Here is a 19,655-nt window from a genome sequence, read left to right on the forward strand (position 1 = left end):
TCTCTGTCCTTTGTGTTTCTAACACTGCCAGCCGCCAGCTACCCCCGTGCGCTCCCGGAGCTCCTGGTCTCAGTCTGGATCCAGTGAGCACACCGGAGCCACGTTTCAGTCTGGTGGCGCGCGTTCCCCGGCTCACGGTCTCAGTCTGCTCTCTCGCGGGTGCCAGTCCTCCTCAAGTTCGCCCGCTCCCTAGTGCAGGTGGCTACTGCTTCCTGGTGCCCGAATGCAGCGGCTCCCTCCCCCTTCCGTTTATCTTCCGATACCTGTGCATGGTTTCATAGCTCCCCGCTTGGTACCTCAATACTCAGCGCTGGAGATGTTCATTTATAGAGATCCAGATGTATCTTCCTGCATCTCAGGCTGATTCCATGGATGTTCAGGCTGGTCTGGTACTTATCCAATTCGACTCAGGGGACCGGCTGAAAAAGGGGTCCCTACTCCTCCGCCATTTTAACTCTCCCCTCTGAAATGTAATGTCTTTAAACAACAACAACGTAACAACTAAGGAACAGTTTATTATATTTCATGATTGCTCTAACAGCGGCATGTAGGGCTGGATAGCCCAAGAAGACTCAGGGCCCAAAAGGACAATGCTTAAATATAAGTTTATTGCAGGAAAAAAGCCCAACAAATATGAACAACTTTAAAGTAAGAGTATTCTTTGTAGTTAAAGGCTACAAGTTTTCCAGAGAGATCAGGATTGAGCTCTAATTGTCTTCTCTAAGGCCACACCAGGGCATGCATTACGCATTATGTCTTGATTAGGGAATACAGACACATGCATGAACAGCTCAGAATCTGGGAGCACAGATGGAGTCTTTCCACAGTCTCATGTACTCTGCTGGCCACATAGGATATTTTGCTGCATAACCAGTACCAACAGTAAAGCCCACTGGGAGTCTCACCAAGGGCAGGTGCAAATCATCAGTGTCCTTGTTATCAATGAACAATGCTAACAAGCTGATAAAAACCACTCTGAAACTCATGGGAGCCATAATTGCAAAGCAAGACTATTAGTCAGTAGTTTCATACCTTGACCAGGGATCAGTGCCTTGTAGCTACTTTAGCAAAACGACTTATACTAATTCCATGCCTACTAGAATTAACCTTCACTAGTACAATGATTCTCTGGTTTTGCTGGACTCAATTGCCTAGTTTTTCTAATCCATATGATATCAGTGGGTGTCACTAATCTGGCTGCATTCCAGAATATATAAAGTAGGGCATGTTCCTAAAATAGGTTAATACATATTTTTTCAATCATTTTTGTCACAATGTCTGCAATATTAATCTTTTGTAATACTCCTCAAAAAGAAAAAAGAGGCTTTTAATTACTCAGACCTTAGTTTGTGACCCTACTAGTTGTGTTTAATGCTAAGTTATTAAATCTCTGTGGATCTTATTTTCCCTACTGGGCAAACTTGAGTAATGTTGTCCAACTTGAGGATTTTTAAGGATTAAAGATAACAGTAATATATCAAGTATAGTGCCTGCCACACAGTGGTGATCAGTAAATATAGGGAATTAATGTTTCTTCATTTTATTTGTAAGAAGGATCAAAGACAGGGAGAACAAAAAGCACTACCTAAGAAAGTATTGATTGCAGAAGTGAGAGTTTTATAGACTAAGAAAAGCCTCTAAACTACAATAAAACCTTTCTGTGATACCTAGATGTATGCTAGAAAAAAGACCTAAGTACCTCCTCATCCCCCCATACACCCTTTGTGCAATGTCCTAGCATTATAGCATGGATATATGTGGATAAACTTTAGAATGAAGCCACTTCCAAAATTATACTGGCAGTACAAGCAACAATGAAATTAGATGTGAAACTAAAGTGTATAGAAACAAATGAAAATCTTAAAATCTTAACATTAGATTTCTCTCTGTATCTTATTACACCAAACCTTATTTGGTAACCATTATAATTTTGTGAGTTTTAGTATTTTTTATTTTGAATTCTATATTAAAATAATCAGTTTAAGTCCATGGCATTGTTTCAGTTACTACATGCATACTATTGTGTTCTATGCAAATATGAAAGATCTTGCAAACTATCTTCTGTATTTCAAAGAGAGATGCAGAAATGTCAAGATTCATTAGTCTATCTTTATAGTCCCATCTATTCCGTAAATGTTATTGAACTATTATTTGTCAAAAGTGTAAAGCTGACTTTTTCCTTCTCAAAATTACCATCAGCACAACTCTTTGACTTGGTGGATACCATTGTTATATTTTCTGCTACATTTCTATCTTTGTGAAATACTTTATATTTTTTAGTTTTGTAGAATGGGATAGATGGACTTCTGTTTGCACAAGGTAGATTGAATCCATGCTCATACCTTAGATCCCTCCCTCCATTAGTTTTCTAGGAATGTCATAACTGAGTACCACAGACTGGGAGGCATAAATAGAAGAAATATATTTTCTCACAGTTCTGAAGGCTATTAGTCTGAGATCAAGGTGTTGGCAGTGATTTCTTCTGAGACCTCTATCCTTGGCTTGTAAATGGCTGTCTTCTTTTTGTGTCTTCACATGGCCTTTCCTCTGTGCACACTCATGTCTATGTTCAAAATTCCTTTTCTTATGAAGACACCAGTCATACAGGATTAGGGCCCACCCTAAAAACCTTATTTTAACTTACTTATATCTTTAAAGACCTTATTTCCAAATACAGTTATGTTCTGAAGTACTGGGGGTTAAGACTTCAACGTATGAATTTTGGAGAGACACAGCTTAGCCCACAATACTCCTAAAGCCCCACTAAATTAATAAGTAAAAGAATAAGGAAGGTGCAATACTACAAACACAAAAAGAATGGGAGAGGAGATGATAATAGATAAAAGATGTCAGTTTTCAAATATGGAAAGCTGATGGGTAAATGTGAAATAGTAGAATAGAGAAAGCTGCTATGTAAATATCTTCAGAGAGGGATGCCAACAAGAAAGCTAGTTCACCTTACAGTACCTTCAAAACGCCCAAGAATATCAATTGCTTTGGAAGGTGGCAGGTGGGACTGAAAACAGCAGGATTGGTGATAATCTGGATAGGAAGCACAGTCTCTTATAGCTGGGTGACTTCCTCATCTCTAATACAGGAGAAGATGTGAGGTCTGTTGGTGGAGAAATCAAATGAGAGAGTCCCTGGACTTGAGAACACTGAGACAGAAGAGGAAAGAGATGAGATGATGTAACAAAATTGTAGGGTATTCCTAGACTCCGGATAAGAAGAATAAGAGCTCCTTGGAGAAACAGCTAATTCCAGGTCTGGAGCAGGAATTATATCTGAAGAACCTGAAGCATCCTGTCATACCAGAAAGCAAGGGAGCTATGAAAGACTACTGGGGTTCGTGTCAAAAGGACTTAGGGGCTCATTTAAATAAGTTCCCACCAGTCGAAGATGAGATAATTTCAGTTTCAAAGAGCAGTACAACTCCAATGGGGTAAGATAATTCAAATATATTTAAATCCATGAGTTTAAAATTAGAATTTTAAAAACTTATTGATTAGTTTTGGAACATGCAAAAATCTAACTTGGTATTTTGAAACTGGTAAATAAAAGGAAAAAAAAAAACCCCAAGCATTTATCTTGCTTTTCCTATGTGAACTATACCTTAGGGTAACTAAACAATTGTTGAGAGAAGTCTCTCTTTATAGAAGCATTTCAGTATAGAAGTATTTCAGGCAATAAATAAGAAGGAATTATAGAATTATATTATCATTTTGGATCCCCTACTAAATCACTGCATCTAGTCAGTAATCATTAATGGCTGCTATAATTGCAGAATGGAAAGAACCAGCTATTATTTGTGCCTCCTGGTAGAAGTATACAGTGCCACCTATGAAGTAATCTTGAAAAAAAATTGAATTAGAATCTGATCAAGCCTTTATATCAAACTGCTGGTTTACAGAAGTATGAGGAACAGGAGAAACAGAGATATTCAATAAAAAAAATACAAAGTGTGGGAAATGCTGAAAAATTGGACAAAAAGTTAGCTTTTTCATCAAATAAATTGAAAGAAAAAAAAATAAAGTGATGGAGAAGAAACTTTTAGATTATAAGAGACTTAAAAACATTGATCCCTACTAAGTATGGGCTTTAATTGGGTTCTGATTCAGATAAACATATAGAAAGTGTATATATATTGATTGTACACACAAATTTATGAGGCAGTCACAAAAATTGGAACTGAATAAATAAGGAATCAAATCATTGTTGATTTTTTTTAAGATGCAAACATGGTTTTGTGTTTATGTTAAAGAGTCCCTTATTTTTTGGGAATACATGCTAAAGTGTGTATTGATCAAATTATGATGTTTTGGATTTGCCTTTACATCATCAGAGTGAGAATTGGGGAAGTTGGTAGGATTAGGAAACAAATTTGGACATGAGTTGAGAATTATTGACCCTGAGTGATGGGTGTAGGGGAATTTCTTACACTATTCTTTATGTGTTTTTGCGTGTTTTTAATTTTTCATAATTAAAAGTAAGACAAGAAGAAAATGGAGGGTTTTAAGTGACAGTTTATATATAGAATGGAAGAGAGTTCCAGGTACTTTTCCCACTCACCTCACTTGTCAGCCAGACTTGAGAAAAGACTGACATTTTGAGGCCCACTAATGCAAAGTTATGATTCCATCACAGCATAATGAAGTCCAAAAGGTTTCAAAGGCGAATCTATCTATATATGAATTTTTTTTTTTTTAAGATTTTATTTATTTGTTTGACAGAGAGAGAGACAGCTCCCGAGAGAGGGAACACAAGCAGGGGGAGTGGGAGAGGAAGAAGCAGGCTCTCAGCAGAGGAGCCTGATGTGGGGCTCGATCCAGAACACCAGGATCACGCCCTGAGCCGAAGGCAGACGCTTAATGACTGAGCCACTCAGGCGCCCTTATATATGAATTTTTCAATCAACTCTTTTAGTGGCTCACTCTGAAATCTGAACGGGGAGCAAGAGATCACCAGACATTTTAGGAAATACTCCAATGCTAAACACAGAGAAATACAAACAAAAAATCCCAAATCAATAAAACTCCCAAGAAAAAGACAAGAGAACAGAATTATAAATAAAATTATAATTAATATCCTTGGAATGATGGAGGATAATGCAAGTTTGAACAAAGATTTAGAGAACTAGAAAATTAAAAATATGATTGCAGAATTTTAAATTATAGAATGTGATCTGAAAGAAATACCTGGTAACCTGGTCTCACTGTAGTCCTTATTTATGGGAAGGGGACTCTGAAACCCCAGGAAACAATGGTGGTTACAGAACCTTTGGAAAGTGATTGCACTTGGATGAGGCCTAGCAATGTGATTTTTAAACAGATTTAGGTCTCCATCGTGACTGCACATTAGAATCAATCAAAAAGCTTTAAATTAAAAAAAAAAAGCACCTGGGTCTCATTTCCATTGGCTTTAATTTGCATAAGGTGGAATGAGTCATTGTTATTTTTTAAGTTCCCCAGATGATTGTCATGTACAGCCTGGGTTTAGCTAATCTAGTGTTAGCTTCTCAAAAGGAGACCCCATGCTTTATTTATTACTATATACCAGTGATTTGCATATAGCAAACTTTTAGTATTTTTAATGAAAAAGAAGAATCATCACTGATGGTGGCTCCAAGGTAGAAGAGTAAAGGTAAAATCGTGTGGCTTCCGCCAGGCCTCCTAACTCCTGTATACCATCTGATCATCAAATGGATAATTATACCCCAGTTTTTATTTGAAGCAAGAGGCCCATTTTTATTAGGTTACACATGAAAAGATGCCATAAACAACCTGCCCCAATAATCTTTAACCTCTGTTCCCAAGGCAGAATGCTCCCAAGATCTAGGCCTTCTCTGGGATGTATGTGTTTAGCAGAGGGTGCTGTAGTAGTGACCTCTTTTGGACTGAGCTGTGGCTCTTTATTATGCATGAAAATCATCTGTGAGGCTTGTTAAAAGTGTAGATTCCTCTACCCAACAAGATTCTGATCCACTAGATCTCAAATGAGACACCGTGGGGGAGGGAGCTGTAGATTTAAAAGGTTGATACTAATGCAGGTGGTCTGTTGATAACAATTTGAAAAAGCAGGATAAACATTATAGCATTTTCAGCCTGTGCCTAGGGTCTGGTCTTCTCAATGTCTTTCCACCTTTATAAAAGGAGACTTGTCTTGAGTGGTCATAGTCTTGTATTTTTAAAACATTTTTAATTGGCTTATTAAATCCTAAGCTTAACTTTTTAGAAACAAGGGCCTAATTTTACTGCTATATCTTATTTTAGCGAAAAAAAGTTCAATAACATCAGGAACTTTTTGAAAAAACAGTAAAAAAGGAAAAAGAAGTATTCATTGAAGAGGTCAAAATTTCATTTCTGCTTTTATGAAAAATAGTTCCCAAGACTAAGTATATTCACATATCTAATTATTCACAGTCTTCTCCCTGTGATCCATAGTAATGGCCACTTATACTACTGTTTATAACAGTAAGAAGGTAATCCCAATTTGTCAGTAGCTGAGTATTTTTTACTAAGGCTGCCTATATGGAGAATGGATATAGCATATCTGTAAAGTTCAAGAATATAGATTAATATTGTGTATTTGAAGTTATGCTCTCTATATTTCTGTATTTGATTTGTATCTCAAAGGTTTTTATAAACACAGAATTCTGTAGAAGTTTCTCTAATTCTAAACCTAACTTACTATAAGTTCGTAGATTTAAAAACAATCTTACATGCCATAGCCAAATTGCATTTCTTCTACCAGCCACCAGATAATGGCATAGATTTGTTCATTTAAGACAAGATGACATGGACCTTTGCATAAATTTTTAGAATCAAACCTATTAATATGAAAAGGTACTTATATATAAGAATTTCTCCTAAATAAAAATTTCCCAAGTATTATTATTATTAGTATTATTAAATATAAATTAAATATGTGGGCTTTAAGATATTTTACTATTATTAGAAATGGCTAATGTTCTTATTTGGAGCCACATTATTTCTCAGAGGAACATGTCTCCAAATCCATTAGATGATCAGTGAAAATGTAGGATTCAGTGCAGGCATTCATGCATTCATGTATTCATCCATTTTTTTGGCAAATATTTACTGAGCACCCACTATGCTCCACATACTCCTCTGTACTCTAAAGATACAGTAGCAAACAATAACTGTCCTGTTGGAGCTTACAACCTAGTGGAATATTGTATTTTGGATAGTAAAAAATGATAAGGTTAAAAAATAGGTAGGAAAGGGGGTAAGAATTTTTTGGAGGAGGCAATTAAATTTTAGACTGGGTGGCCTGGAAATGACTCACTCATTAAGAAGGAGTGAGTCCTGGAGCTAGTAGAGCTATTAGAACATCCCAGAGTGCAAAGGTCCTCAAGTTGATATATGCCTAATCTTTGCGACAAACAGAGTGAATGGAAATGTGAGAGTAATAGAAGATTAGGTTAGAGTGGTGATAGTGTGTCTGGGGGTGAAATTCATATCATATTGAGGGCCTTGATTTTTGTTCAAAATGAGATTGCAAACCATTGGATGGATTTGAGAAGGCAAGTGGTGCAGTCTAACCAGATCCATCACTAGCTGCCATGTTGAAAATAGATTGAAGGAGGACAAGGGTGGAAGCAGGGGGGCAGTCAGGAAGATTTCACAGTAGGGGCGCCTGGGTGGCTCAGTCGTTAAGCGTCTGCCTTTGGCTCAGGGCGTGATCCCAGCATTCGGGGTTCGAGCCCCACATAGGGCTCTTCTGCTGGGAGCCTGCTTCTACCTCTCCCACTCCCCCTGCTTGTGTTCCCTCTCTTGCTGGCTGTCTCTCTCTCTGTCAAGTAAATAAATAAAATCTTAAAAAAAAAGAGGAAGATTTCACAGTAATCCTGGTGAGATATGGAGGCTTGGATCAGAGTAGTGTCTGTGGAGGTGGAGAGAAAATGTTGGTTTTGGACCTATAATAATGATAGAGATGACAGGATTTGCTGAGGGAGTTTTATTTTACACTCAAGAATGTAATTCGTAAATTAAGGAATAATTCTTTTAACAACAGAAAAGTAGAGGAGGTATATATGAAACAGAAGATTTGAAACTTTTTTGTACTATGAAAGGTACTCTATCAAGGTAATTAAAGTATTTGATGATTAATATATAACACTTCCTGATATATTTTTAAATAGCACTTCTTGTATATATTTATGAATATAAAGTTAAGTATTTTTAATTAAGATAATAAAAAAATCAATCCCAGTATTTACTGAATTAAGTTTTATCTACTATAAAGTATCTGGTTAAAACTTAATGTCTTACATTTTTAAACATTTGTATTTGAAATAAAATATATCCTGAAGCTTATTTGTTGGAAACAAAGTAGTCTATTGATTAACAAAAATTTGAAAAGATAGTAAAATATTTTCTTAGAGATTTGGTATATACATTTAAATAGAAGAAATATAGAAGCCACCTTTATTCATTGCAATGTTTAATTATGTGAAGTAGATAATTGTTTTCTGTGCTCTATCAGTAGAGGGCAGCAAAGTTTCAAGTAGTGTGTTTTCAGGTTCCTGGGAAGCTCTGCTAAGAGAAATTTTTTTTGTTGTTTCTCTTAAGAAGTTTGTTCTGGCTTGCCTTTTAATGAAGTGCTTTGGTAATATCATATAGGAATTTGCTCGAAAACCCTGTAGCTTTGGTTCATATATTTAGCCAACTGTTCCCTTAGGTACTATAGATGCTTTCTTAATGAGAACATGTATTTTTCCTTTCTGTAATTTAGGGAGTACCAGGACCTGGAAAATATGACATTAAAAGTCAATTTCAGAAGGCTGAAAGTATGATACCAAGTGTAAATGATGCATCACCTGCTTTTCTTTCTCAATCCCAGGTAATGTTCTACAGTCATTTTCATACACAGAGCATAGATACAATATGAAGCCAGCAACAAATCTAATGGTGTTTAGGGAGATCATAAAAAGAAAAAAATGACATTTAAGCAAATTGGAAGCAGACATGGATGGAACAAATCATATTGCCAAAAAATATGGGTAAAATGAAATGAAATAAGATATAATATTAACAATAACATGCAAAGGTGACTATTTGAATTGAAACAATCTATTAAACATTTTAAATTTGTATATGTGAACATTCAGTTTAGCTTATAATAGATTTAGTCTGAGTTTTAAAATATACTCTGCCAATGAATATGTAGAGTATTAACATGTAATCTTTAAGGACATGCATGTTTTTTCAGAGAATGTTCTGAATTCTCTCTCTGGAGGGTGGAGATAGATCATATCTACAGCTGCAACTAGGGTCTTTATTTGTGATGCAAGAGTCTGTTTCACAGTAATTGTGTCACATTCTCCAGGGTGTACACCAAGGCTACTTGAAGTTATCTAAGATATTTCCATGGTAGTTTAATACCAGCAAACTTTTATCATGTGGAAGCCTCTAGATCAAAGTAGTTGCAGTATTTATCCAACTGTACTACATACAGCTTTGATTATTTTAATTTATCTTAACTCAGGAAGGTTGTTAACTTTCACATGACTACAGGTTACTACTTTGGTTTCATTGTACTTAAGAGGCACCTCCTTGGAGACAAGGAGATGGATTGCAGGTATATTTTTGGAGACATAATTAACATGAATCTTTAATGGGTTAGATGTTGTGGTGAGGGACTGGGAAGAATCAAGAATGAATACCAGGTGTCTGTCTTGAGCGACTTGATAGTACTTAAGCTACTACACAAAATGGATGTGTGAGAACAGGATATTGTGTGTGTGTATGTGTGTCCTTGATTTTTTCAAAAATATCATTTTTATAACTAGAATTTTCAGTTCTTGTGTTGTTTCTATTCTTCTAATATGTAGTCCTGATTTGATATGACTTGGCACCAATTACAGAATTTTAAATGTATTTTCGGAAGTGGAAAAGAATATGATACCAGTTTTGTTTAAGGGGATGATGAAGAAAACAATAATGGGTCTGGGGTGAAAGATATGGAAGAATTAAAACCAACAGGACTGCCTGCTAAGGGTTAGTGTTAGTGGTTGGTTGAATATGAACAGATATATTTAATGACTGATAGAAAAAGCAATAATGCAATTAACAAGGTAGACTTAGAACACATAATTTTTGGTTTATAGAAGTAGACATTTTTCTGGGGTACTTATTTTAGTTATTGATTTAAGGAGTTACATGGTATTTTATCTAAATGCATTGAATTTCCTTAGGTCTTCAACTATTAGTTTTTAAAACATAAGACTTCTTTTACAACAATGGTTCTCAATCTTGCTGCGTATTAGAAACACCTGGGGGAATTTTAACACAATTAGATACCCGGGTACCTTCTTTCCTCTTTTCCAGAGACTGATTCAATTTGTCCAGAATAGGGCCCAGGCATCATATTCCTTTTGTATAAAAAAGAAAGGAAAGTGAGAAACATACCTATAATGCTGCAATAAGTAGAAGGATGCATATATATTTTCAAGTTAGTGTTTTTGTTTTCCCTTGGTAAATACCCAGTAGCGGAATTGCTGGATCATTTGGCTAATTTTATTTTTAATTTTTGGAAGCACCTCCACACTGTTTTCCACAGTGGCTGTGTCAATTTACGTTCGCACCAATAGTGCATGAGGATTCCTTTTTCACCACATCCTCACCAACATGGTATTTCTTGTCTTTTCGATTCTAGCCATTGTGGTGGGTGTAGTTTTGTGACTTTGATTTGCATTTCCCTGATGATTAGTGATGTTGAATATCTTTTCCTGTGTCTGTTGGGCATTTGTATATCTTTGGAAAAATGTCTATTTCGGAATTTTTATTGCAGCATTATTTGCAGTAGCCAAGATATGGAGGCAACCCAAGTGTCCATCAATAGATGAATGGATAAAGAAGTGGTGTGTGTGTGTGTGTGTGTGTGTGTGTGTGTGTGTATACATAGACACACACACACACACACACACATATCCCACATTGGAATATTACTTAGCCATAAAAAAGAATGAGATCTTGCCATTTGCAATGACATGAGTGGACGTAGAGGGTATAATGCTAAGAGAAATAAGTCAGACAGAGAAAGACACATACCATATGATTTCATTTATATGTAGAATTTAAGAAACAAAACAAATGAACTAACAAGAAAAAAAAGAGACAAACAACACCCCGCCCCCCAGACTCTTAAATACAGAGCATAAACTTGTGGTTGCCAGAGGGGAGGTGTGTGGGAGGATGGATGAAATAAAGGAGATTAAGAATATATTTATCATGATGAGCGCTGAGTAATATATAGAATTATACAACCCTTATATTGTACACTTGAAACTAATATAACACCGTATGTTAATTATACTTCAATAAGAAAATGGAAAAGAAAAAATAAAACGTACACATAATTACTTATTTTTATATAAACACATAAAGGATAAATCAGAAAACAATGAAGTTGGTTACCTACAAGGGATGGTAAAGAGATGGAGTGGAAGTGCTGGTATGCTGCAGTTAGGTCATTTCTGTTGGCTTGCAGGAACTGACTGTTAATTTTTCCGGTTTTGCATGTTGGTTGATGTTATAATGGTAGCATGAGATTAGCCACATGGTAGTGTGACTAATAATTTCTATACCATGAAAATAAGCGAATGTTATAAATTTGGACTATTTTCTTCCAGTGGTGCGTCATCCATGGGGTAGAAGGGAGATGAAGGGAATAGCACAACTTTGAGTATACTTTTTAAAATACATATTTGTCTTTTAGAAGCATGTCAATGTTCCATATATTAAAAAATAAAAATACATGGTAAGAATGGGAAGGCTTTAAAAAAAACCCCTAAAACTGAAAGTGAATGGAAACAAATGTACCATCGTATTCTAAGTGAATACTTTTGGCCACATTGAAGCGGGGATAAGGAATAATCCATGTAACCACGGTATTTGACTACACCAGTCTTGGATAGGATGGAATTGGAGGGGATACTGAGTGAAAGAATTACAAACAAATTCTGGATTCTTTTTAGGAGGTTGGTTTATTATAATGGTAAGGGTGAAGCAATAATGAAACTATTTTAGATGTATTACTCTGAGCAAAAGTGTCAATATTGTGAATCAGGGTTTTCACTTGGAAGAAGGTACATACAAATATGGATGGGGGAGGTGAAAAGGGAACTTGAATGATAGATTTGAATTGAAGGTTTGATGTGAACTCATGATTCCTTAAATATATATGTGTCTCTATGAGTATATGTGTGTGTATAGATAAAGTTGTAGGTATAGGTGTCGATAGTATAGATATATAGATATATATCCCAGCTTGCTAAATAAGCCAAGAAGCAGGGACTGGGCAAAGTAGGTGGAAGATGAACCTGTAACATCTTGTTATGTCACAAAATAAGAAATGTTACAAAAAAATAAAAGATGATAGCATATCATAGGGACATATGAACCAACTTGAAGGGCTCCCCACTGATTAAAAAAAATAATTAATTATAAATAGTTAAAACTGGCATTCATATTTCCATATGGATTATAAATACATAAATAAGTAGATAAATAAGTAGTTAAATAATGAATAATTGGGGGAGAAGAGAGGGCTTTAGCTTACAGTGGAATGTTGAGTGCTTACTGATAAATGTAGAGGGAGTATTCAATTTTATAAAATTAAAATGACTGTTGAGGTTCAAGGACATCCTGTACCTCTACATATGATACTCTGAGAAAGCTGCAGCACCTATTTAGTATGCTGTCCTGAAATGCATAACCTGAATATAATCATGAGGAAACATCAGAGAAGTCCCAACTAACAAAGGTTTTTATTATACAAAAGTGGGGTGCTATATTCTTCCAAAGTCACAGAATACAAAGGAAGGTTGTAGAAATGTTTCTGTATTAAAGGAGGCTAAAAGCAATATCTGAACCTAGATTAAATTATATACTGAAGGGGGAAAATGGAACAAAGGCATTATTAGATAAACCGACAGATTTGGAATATAAGTAGTTGATTAGATAAAAATATTATATCATTGATATATTTATTGAAGTTGATAACTGTGCTTCTGATATGTAAAAAAAAAATCCATATTTTTAGTAAATACACGCGAAAGTATTAAGTGGTAAAGGGCCATGACATATATAACTTTACATTAAATGGTTCTATATATATGCTGCATGTATGTGTGTGTGTGTGTTTGTGTGTGTGTGTGTAGAGAGAGACACACACACAGACAGAGAGACACAGAGAGGAAGGAATGGACATACTGAAAGAAGAGAAAGAAACAAAAGAGTATGGGCAAATGAAAAGGCAAATGGCATAATGTTAACAATGGGCGAATCTGGGTAAACTTTATATATGTGTTTTCTGAATTATTTTTGTTCATGCAAATTTTTTTTCTGTAAATTTGAAGTTAATTCCAAATGAAAAGCTAAGAAAATATACAATGCTATACTTCATGAGTTGTTATATAGATATATATATATTTAATATTAAGTTAACTATTACAAGTTTATAATAAACTTACTATATAAGTTTATAATATAATAAGTTTAGTATTATAAGCTAAACCAGATTTATATATCACTTGAATCTAAGGTTTTTTCTTAAGATATTTAATGACATTGTTGAGTCAATTGAATATATATGTCAAGGAACTTTGTCAATTTGCATAATTTTATTACATAAAAGAAACTATGTTAGATTATATAGTTTTTATTTATTATATTAACTTGCAGAATAATTTAAATGTGAAAATTGTCCATACATTATCATCTAGAAACTCATCTTGAGGTAATTTCCTTCAAAATGTCTATTTGGCTTAGTAAAGTACATAATGCATTACTGTATTAATATATGTATGATTTTACTAAAAGCTATCTATTTTATGTTTTGATAGGTACAAGATCTTAATTTATCTGTATTTTTTCACTCCATTAAGAAATAAATTAAACTCCAGATGTTATATTAACTAAGAAGGCAACTTTTAATTCATGAAATATCAAATGGACTATATAGTACATTTCTCATTGGCATATTTTCCCGTTCTTTACCAGAGATTTGTACCTATGAAATCAATCACTCCAGCTCCTGGCACATATAATGAATCTCGAACTGCTTTCAATTCCGTGAAGAAAACACCAACACCGAAAAGTACCGCATTTGGTCAAAGTGCTGCTCGATTCACACAGGACTCCAGGACAGAGAAAATGCCAGGTTAGCAATTAATCCATGTAGTTATATAACTTAATATTCTTGACAAGATGGATGTACCAAAAAGTTCATTTTTTTTGTTCTGTGGTTTATGTTGTGATTTTAAGTCACATTTTTTTTGGGCACATTTTTAAAGTATCGACTATACATTAAACACAGATAGATTAAAAATAATATATAACTTTAGTAAGATTTCAATTTAACACATCATGTATCTTAATGGTAATTTTCTCTTGCTTTCCTTTATTCAGTAAATTTCCTAATTTCTCTTTATGGGTGAACATATATATCAACTATGTGGTCACTGCCAGTAATTTAACTTATGAGATGTACTTTTGTTAAAATTTTATTTTGGGGATATCCTAAAATATATTCTAGTGTTTTCACTGGATGTTTTAGTATACAGAACTAAGAATCCAGCACAAAAATAACTTATATAAATGTTAACATATAGTTTTGTGTTGCTGCATAAAGAACGTAGTGGCTTAAAACACAGAGTTTTCTGTTATATCTTCTAATATTCTATTAATATTTTGTGGGATGGCTGGAAGGCAGCGCTCAGATAAGACTGTCATTCAGAGCACATACATAGCTTCAGCATTGCTGCCTCAGGGTAGCTGGTCTTTTAATTTGGTAGCACAGGGCTCCACAGGACGTGGCAGGATGGTACAGGGCTTATTTTCCAATGTCAGAAATCCCACATTCTGTTTGTTAATCAGGTTACTCAGGGTAGCACATATTGAACAGAAGATAATGACACTTCATCTCTCAATGACACAGGTAGCAAAGAATTTTTGGCTAACCTAAATTTATTATAGTCTACCCTCGGCCCACAAAACATTTTCAGTTGCCCCACATGCCTTCTCCAGGCCCCCAAAGTCTCATGTAATCATGGTGTAATCTTGAAGTCCAGGATTTCATTACCTAAGACTGTATCACTATAGGTGAGAATTCTTGGATGTGATATTTTAGCTACTTGAATATGACTTTTGTCTGTCAGAAGAACTATGAACTAAAGACACACATTACTGCCTCACACACTGAAAAACAGCAGTGGGAGAAAGATAGGATAATCATACTAGATGCTCCTATTCAGAAAAGAGAAAACTAGAGGCCCATAACAGCCATAGGCCTATAGCAGCTATGAAATCCAACCAGGCACATTTTGTAATTTCCTTGGTTAGGGCCCAGTTGGGCTCCCTGGGAATATTTTTCCAAGGTCCTTTGTTCTATCTTTTGGGCTCTTGGTTCCATCTTTTGAAGCACTCTTCCTTTTCTATAAGAAATAAACTGTGTTTGTGGCTGCCTAACTTGCTTACACCAAGACCCATCCCCTGTTTTCTGGCAGGACTGCCCTTCTCAGTCAAGCTTGCCTCAGTCCCAGCACAACAGGTTCCTGCCCCAGAAAACCAGGCCCCTTCTCCCCAGAAACCCCTACCCACACCATTTCTCCTGACCAGAGAATTCTGCAGGGCTTCAGTTCTGGCAGAGCTGGTGTCAGGTCTCATTTCACAAGCAAACCAGAGATCACCTAGTTAAAACTCACCACATTCAGTCCAGGGACCAACACTGCCCACACAGGCAAGGAGAGCCTCTACAGACAACTGGCCTGAAGGATAGAGCAGCCAAAACACAATAGCAGAGTGCATGCAGCACGACTGGAGATATTCCCTGAAGTGCTAACCCTGGGCACTACAGGACCTCTTCTTCATAAGGCTATTACTTTCAGGAGTAGGAGACATAACTGGCTTTTTTTTTTTTTAAGATTTTATTTATTTATTTGACAGAGATAGAGACAGCCAGTGAGAGAGGGAACACAAGCAGGGGGAGTGGGAGAGGAAGAAGCAGGCTCATAGCAGAGGAGCCTGATGTGGGGCTCGATCCCATAATGCCGGGATCACGCCCTGAGCCGAAGGCAGATGCTTAACCGCTGTGCCACCAGGCGCCCCCATAACTGGCTTTTTAACACAGAGAAGAAAGCAGAGACTTAGACAAAATGTCAAGACAGAAGAATTTATTACAAATGAAAAAACAAGTTAAGGCCATGGCCAGAGATCTAAGCAAAACAGATACAAGTAACATGCCTGATGGAGAATTTAAAGCAACAATCATAATGATACTCACTGGGCTTGACAAAAGAAAAGAAGACATTAGGGAGACCCTTACCACAGAGATAAAAGAGTTAAGAAAGAATCAATCAGAGTTGAAGAATACAATAAACAAGATTGGAAATGGGCTTGATGCAATTAACAGCAGGCCAGAAGAAGCAGAGGACTAAATTAGTGATCTAGAAGACAAAATAATGGAAAATAATGAAGCTGAACAAAAAGAGAGGAAGAATAATTGTGGGACATGAGAGTAGACGTAGGGAACTCATGACTCCAACAGATGAAATAACATTCGTATTATAGAAGTTCCAGAAGAAGAAGAGAGAGAAAAGAAAGCAGAAAATTTATTTCAGGGAGGGGTTAAGATGGCAGAGGAGTAGGGGTCCCCTTTTTCAGCTGGTCCCCTGAGTCAAGCTGGATAGGTACCAGACCATCCTGAACACCCACGGAATCAGCCTGAGACGTAGGAAGATACATCTGGATCTCTATAAATGAACATCTCCAGCACTGAGTATTGAGGTACGAAGCAGGGAGCCGTGAATCTGCACACAGATATCGGAAGATAAATGGAAGGGGGAGGGAGCCTCTGAGCTCAGGCGCCGGGAAGCGGTAGCCACCTACACTGGGGAGTGGACGGACTCATGGACCAGCACCCGCGAGAGAGCAGACTGAGACCGTGAGCCTGGGAATACACATGTGACCAGACTGAAAACCGGAGCTCTGGTGTGCTCACTGGAACCAGACTGAGACCGTGAGCCTGGGAATGCGGTGAAACCAGACTGAAAACCGGCGCTCCAGAGCCCCCCCCCCCCCGAAACCACACTGAAACAGGGAGCTCAGGAACACGCGCGGGAACCGGGGGCGGCTGGCGGTGTTAAAGCACAAAGGACAGAGACATGCCGGCCCTGGAAGTGAGGGCTGGGACACCAGCTGTGGGGTGCACAACCCGGGACGCTGCAGGGTTTTTAGCAGCACCAACAGAAACAGAGTTAAAGAGGCCAGGAGAGCTCAGTGGAAAGCGGATTGTGATCTCTCTGTTCTGAGCCAGAGGCTGGGATTCAGCCACCCGCTGCTCTGACTCTCAGAAGGGGCACAGAAAACCGCCAGGGAAAGCTGCCAGAGAACAAAAACCCGGAAATACTAGCTCACATTGTGCCCATCCCCATCCCCCCTCGCGGGGGACAGGGAGACTACCCAAACAGGGTTGCCTGAATATCAGCACAGCAGGCCCTTCCCCCAAAAGGCAGGCTGAAAAATCAAGAAGCTGACATCCCTAAAGTCCCTATAAAACAAGAGCACGCTGCCTGGGTCCTGGTCAATAATTTGGGCTCTGGGCAACCCCGCAACCTCTCCTCATCAGAATGACGAGAAGGAGAAATCCCCCCCAGCAAAGAAAAGATAATGAGTCTGTGGCCTCTGCCACAGAACTGATGGAGATGGTTATAACCAAATTGTCACAAATGGATCAGAGTAAGAATGGTCAAGATGATGTGTAGGCTTGAAAAACATATTAACGAAAATATTAACAAGAATATAGAATCTCTAAGGGCAGAAATGAGAGTGAATCTGGCAGAAATTAAAAATGCTATGAATCAAATGCAGTCAAAACTAGATGCTCTAATGGCCACGGTAAATGAGGCAGAAGAACGAATTAGTGAACTGGAGGATGGGATGGTAGAAGGGAAAGTTAAAATGAAACTTGGCTCAAAAAAATCCAATCTCAAGAATGTAGGTTACGGGAGATTACTGACTCAATGAAACGTTCCAATGTCAGAATCATCAGCATCCCCGAAGGGGTGGAAAAAGAGAGAGGTCTAGAAGAGATATTTGAACAAATTGTAGCTGAAAACTTCCCTAATCTAGCAAAGGATTCAAGCATTCGTGTTCAAGAGGCAGAGAGGACCCGTCCCAAATTCAACCACGACAAACCTACGCCACGCCCGTCATGTCATAGTGCATTTCGTAACTATTAGATTGAAGGATGCAGTATTGAAAGCGGCCAGGGCAAAGAAATTTCTCACATACAAAGGCAAAAATATCAGGATTACGTCAGACTTGTCTACACAGACCTGGAATGAGAGAAAGGGTTGGGGGGGGGCATTTTTAAAGCTCTTTCAGAGAAAAACATGCAGCCAAGGATCCTTTATCCAGCAAGGCTGTCATTCAGAATTGATGGACAGATAAGGACCTTCCAGAATCGCCAGACACTGACCAATTTCATAACCACGAAACCAGCCCTACAGGAGATATTAAGGGGGGTTCTATAAAAGTAAAAAGGCCCCAAGAGTGATACAGAACAGAAAGTTACAATCTATAGAAACAAAGACTTTACAGGCAACATGACATCATTAAAATAATATTTCTCAGTAATCATTCTCAATGTGAATGGCCTAAATGCTCCCATAAATGCCACAGGGTTGCAGATTGGAAAAAAGACATGACCCATCAATTTGCTGTCTACAGGAGACTCATTTTAAACCTAAAGATACATCCAGATTGAAAGTGAAGGGATGGAAAACCATTTTTCATGCCAATGGACCTCAAAAGAAAGCTGGGGTAGCAATTCTCATATCAGACAGATTGGATTTTAAACTAAAGACTGTAGTTAGAGATGCAAAAGGACACTATATTATTCTTAAAGGATGTATCCAACAAGTGGATATGATAATCATAAATATCTATGCCCCCAACAGGAGAGCAGCAAGATACAGAAGCCAACTCTTAACCAGAATAAAGAGAGATATAGATAAAAATATGTTAATAGTAGGGGACCTCAACACTCCACTATCAGCAATAGACAGATCACCTAAGCAGAAAATCAGCAAAGAACAAGAGCTTTGAATGCCATACTAGACCAGTTGGACCTCATAGATATATATAGAACACTAGACCCCAGAACAAAAAAATACTCATTCTTTTCGAATACACATGGAACGTTCTCCAGAATAGATCACATGCTGGGTCACAAAACAGGTCTCAACCAGTACCAAAAGACTGAGATTATTCCCTGCATATTCTCAGACCACAACACTTTAAAATTGGAACTCAACCACAAGGAAAAATTTGGAAGAAACTCAAACACTTGGAAACTAAGGACCATCCTGCTCAAGAATGATTCGACAAACCAATAAATCAAAAATAAATTTAAACAATTTATGGAGACCAACGGGAATGAAAACACAACGGTCCAAAACCTATGGGATACTGCAAATGCAGTCCTAAGGGGAAAATACGTAGCCATCCAAGCCTCACTCTAAAGAATAGAAAAATCTAAAATGCAGTTTTTATATTCTCACCTCAAGAAGCTGGAACAGGAACAGAAGAACAGGCCTAACCCACGCATGAGATAGCAGTTGATCAAGATTA

The 19,655-nt window shown here is 37.1% G+C and overlaps 1 protein-coding gene across 1 annotated transcript in view; it reads left to right on the forward strand.

Annotated features, from left to right (window-relative positions):
- STPG2 (sperm tail PG-rich repeat containing 2) overlaps positions 1-19,655 on the forward strand; it is a 298,036-nt gene that overhangs the window by 106,392 nt on the left and 171,989 nt on the right. Inside the window, exon 6 of the mRNA XM_040625315.1 lies at positions 14,025-14,184. Coding sequence (XP_040481249.1) covers positions 14,025-14,184 — 160 coding nt within the window. The remainder of the gene's footprint in view (positions 1-14,024; positions 14,185-19,655) is intronic.

The sequence above is a fragment of the Ursus maritimus genome, unplaced genomic scaffold, assembly GCF_017311325.1.
Source record: "Ursus maritimus isolate PB19 unplaced genomic scaffold, ASM1731132v1 scaffold_8, whole genome shotgun sequence".
Taxonomy (NCBI): domain Eukaryota; kingdom Metazoa; phylum Chordata; class Mammalia; order Carnivora; family Ursidae; genus Ursus; species Ursus maritimus.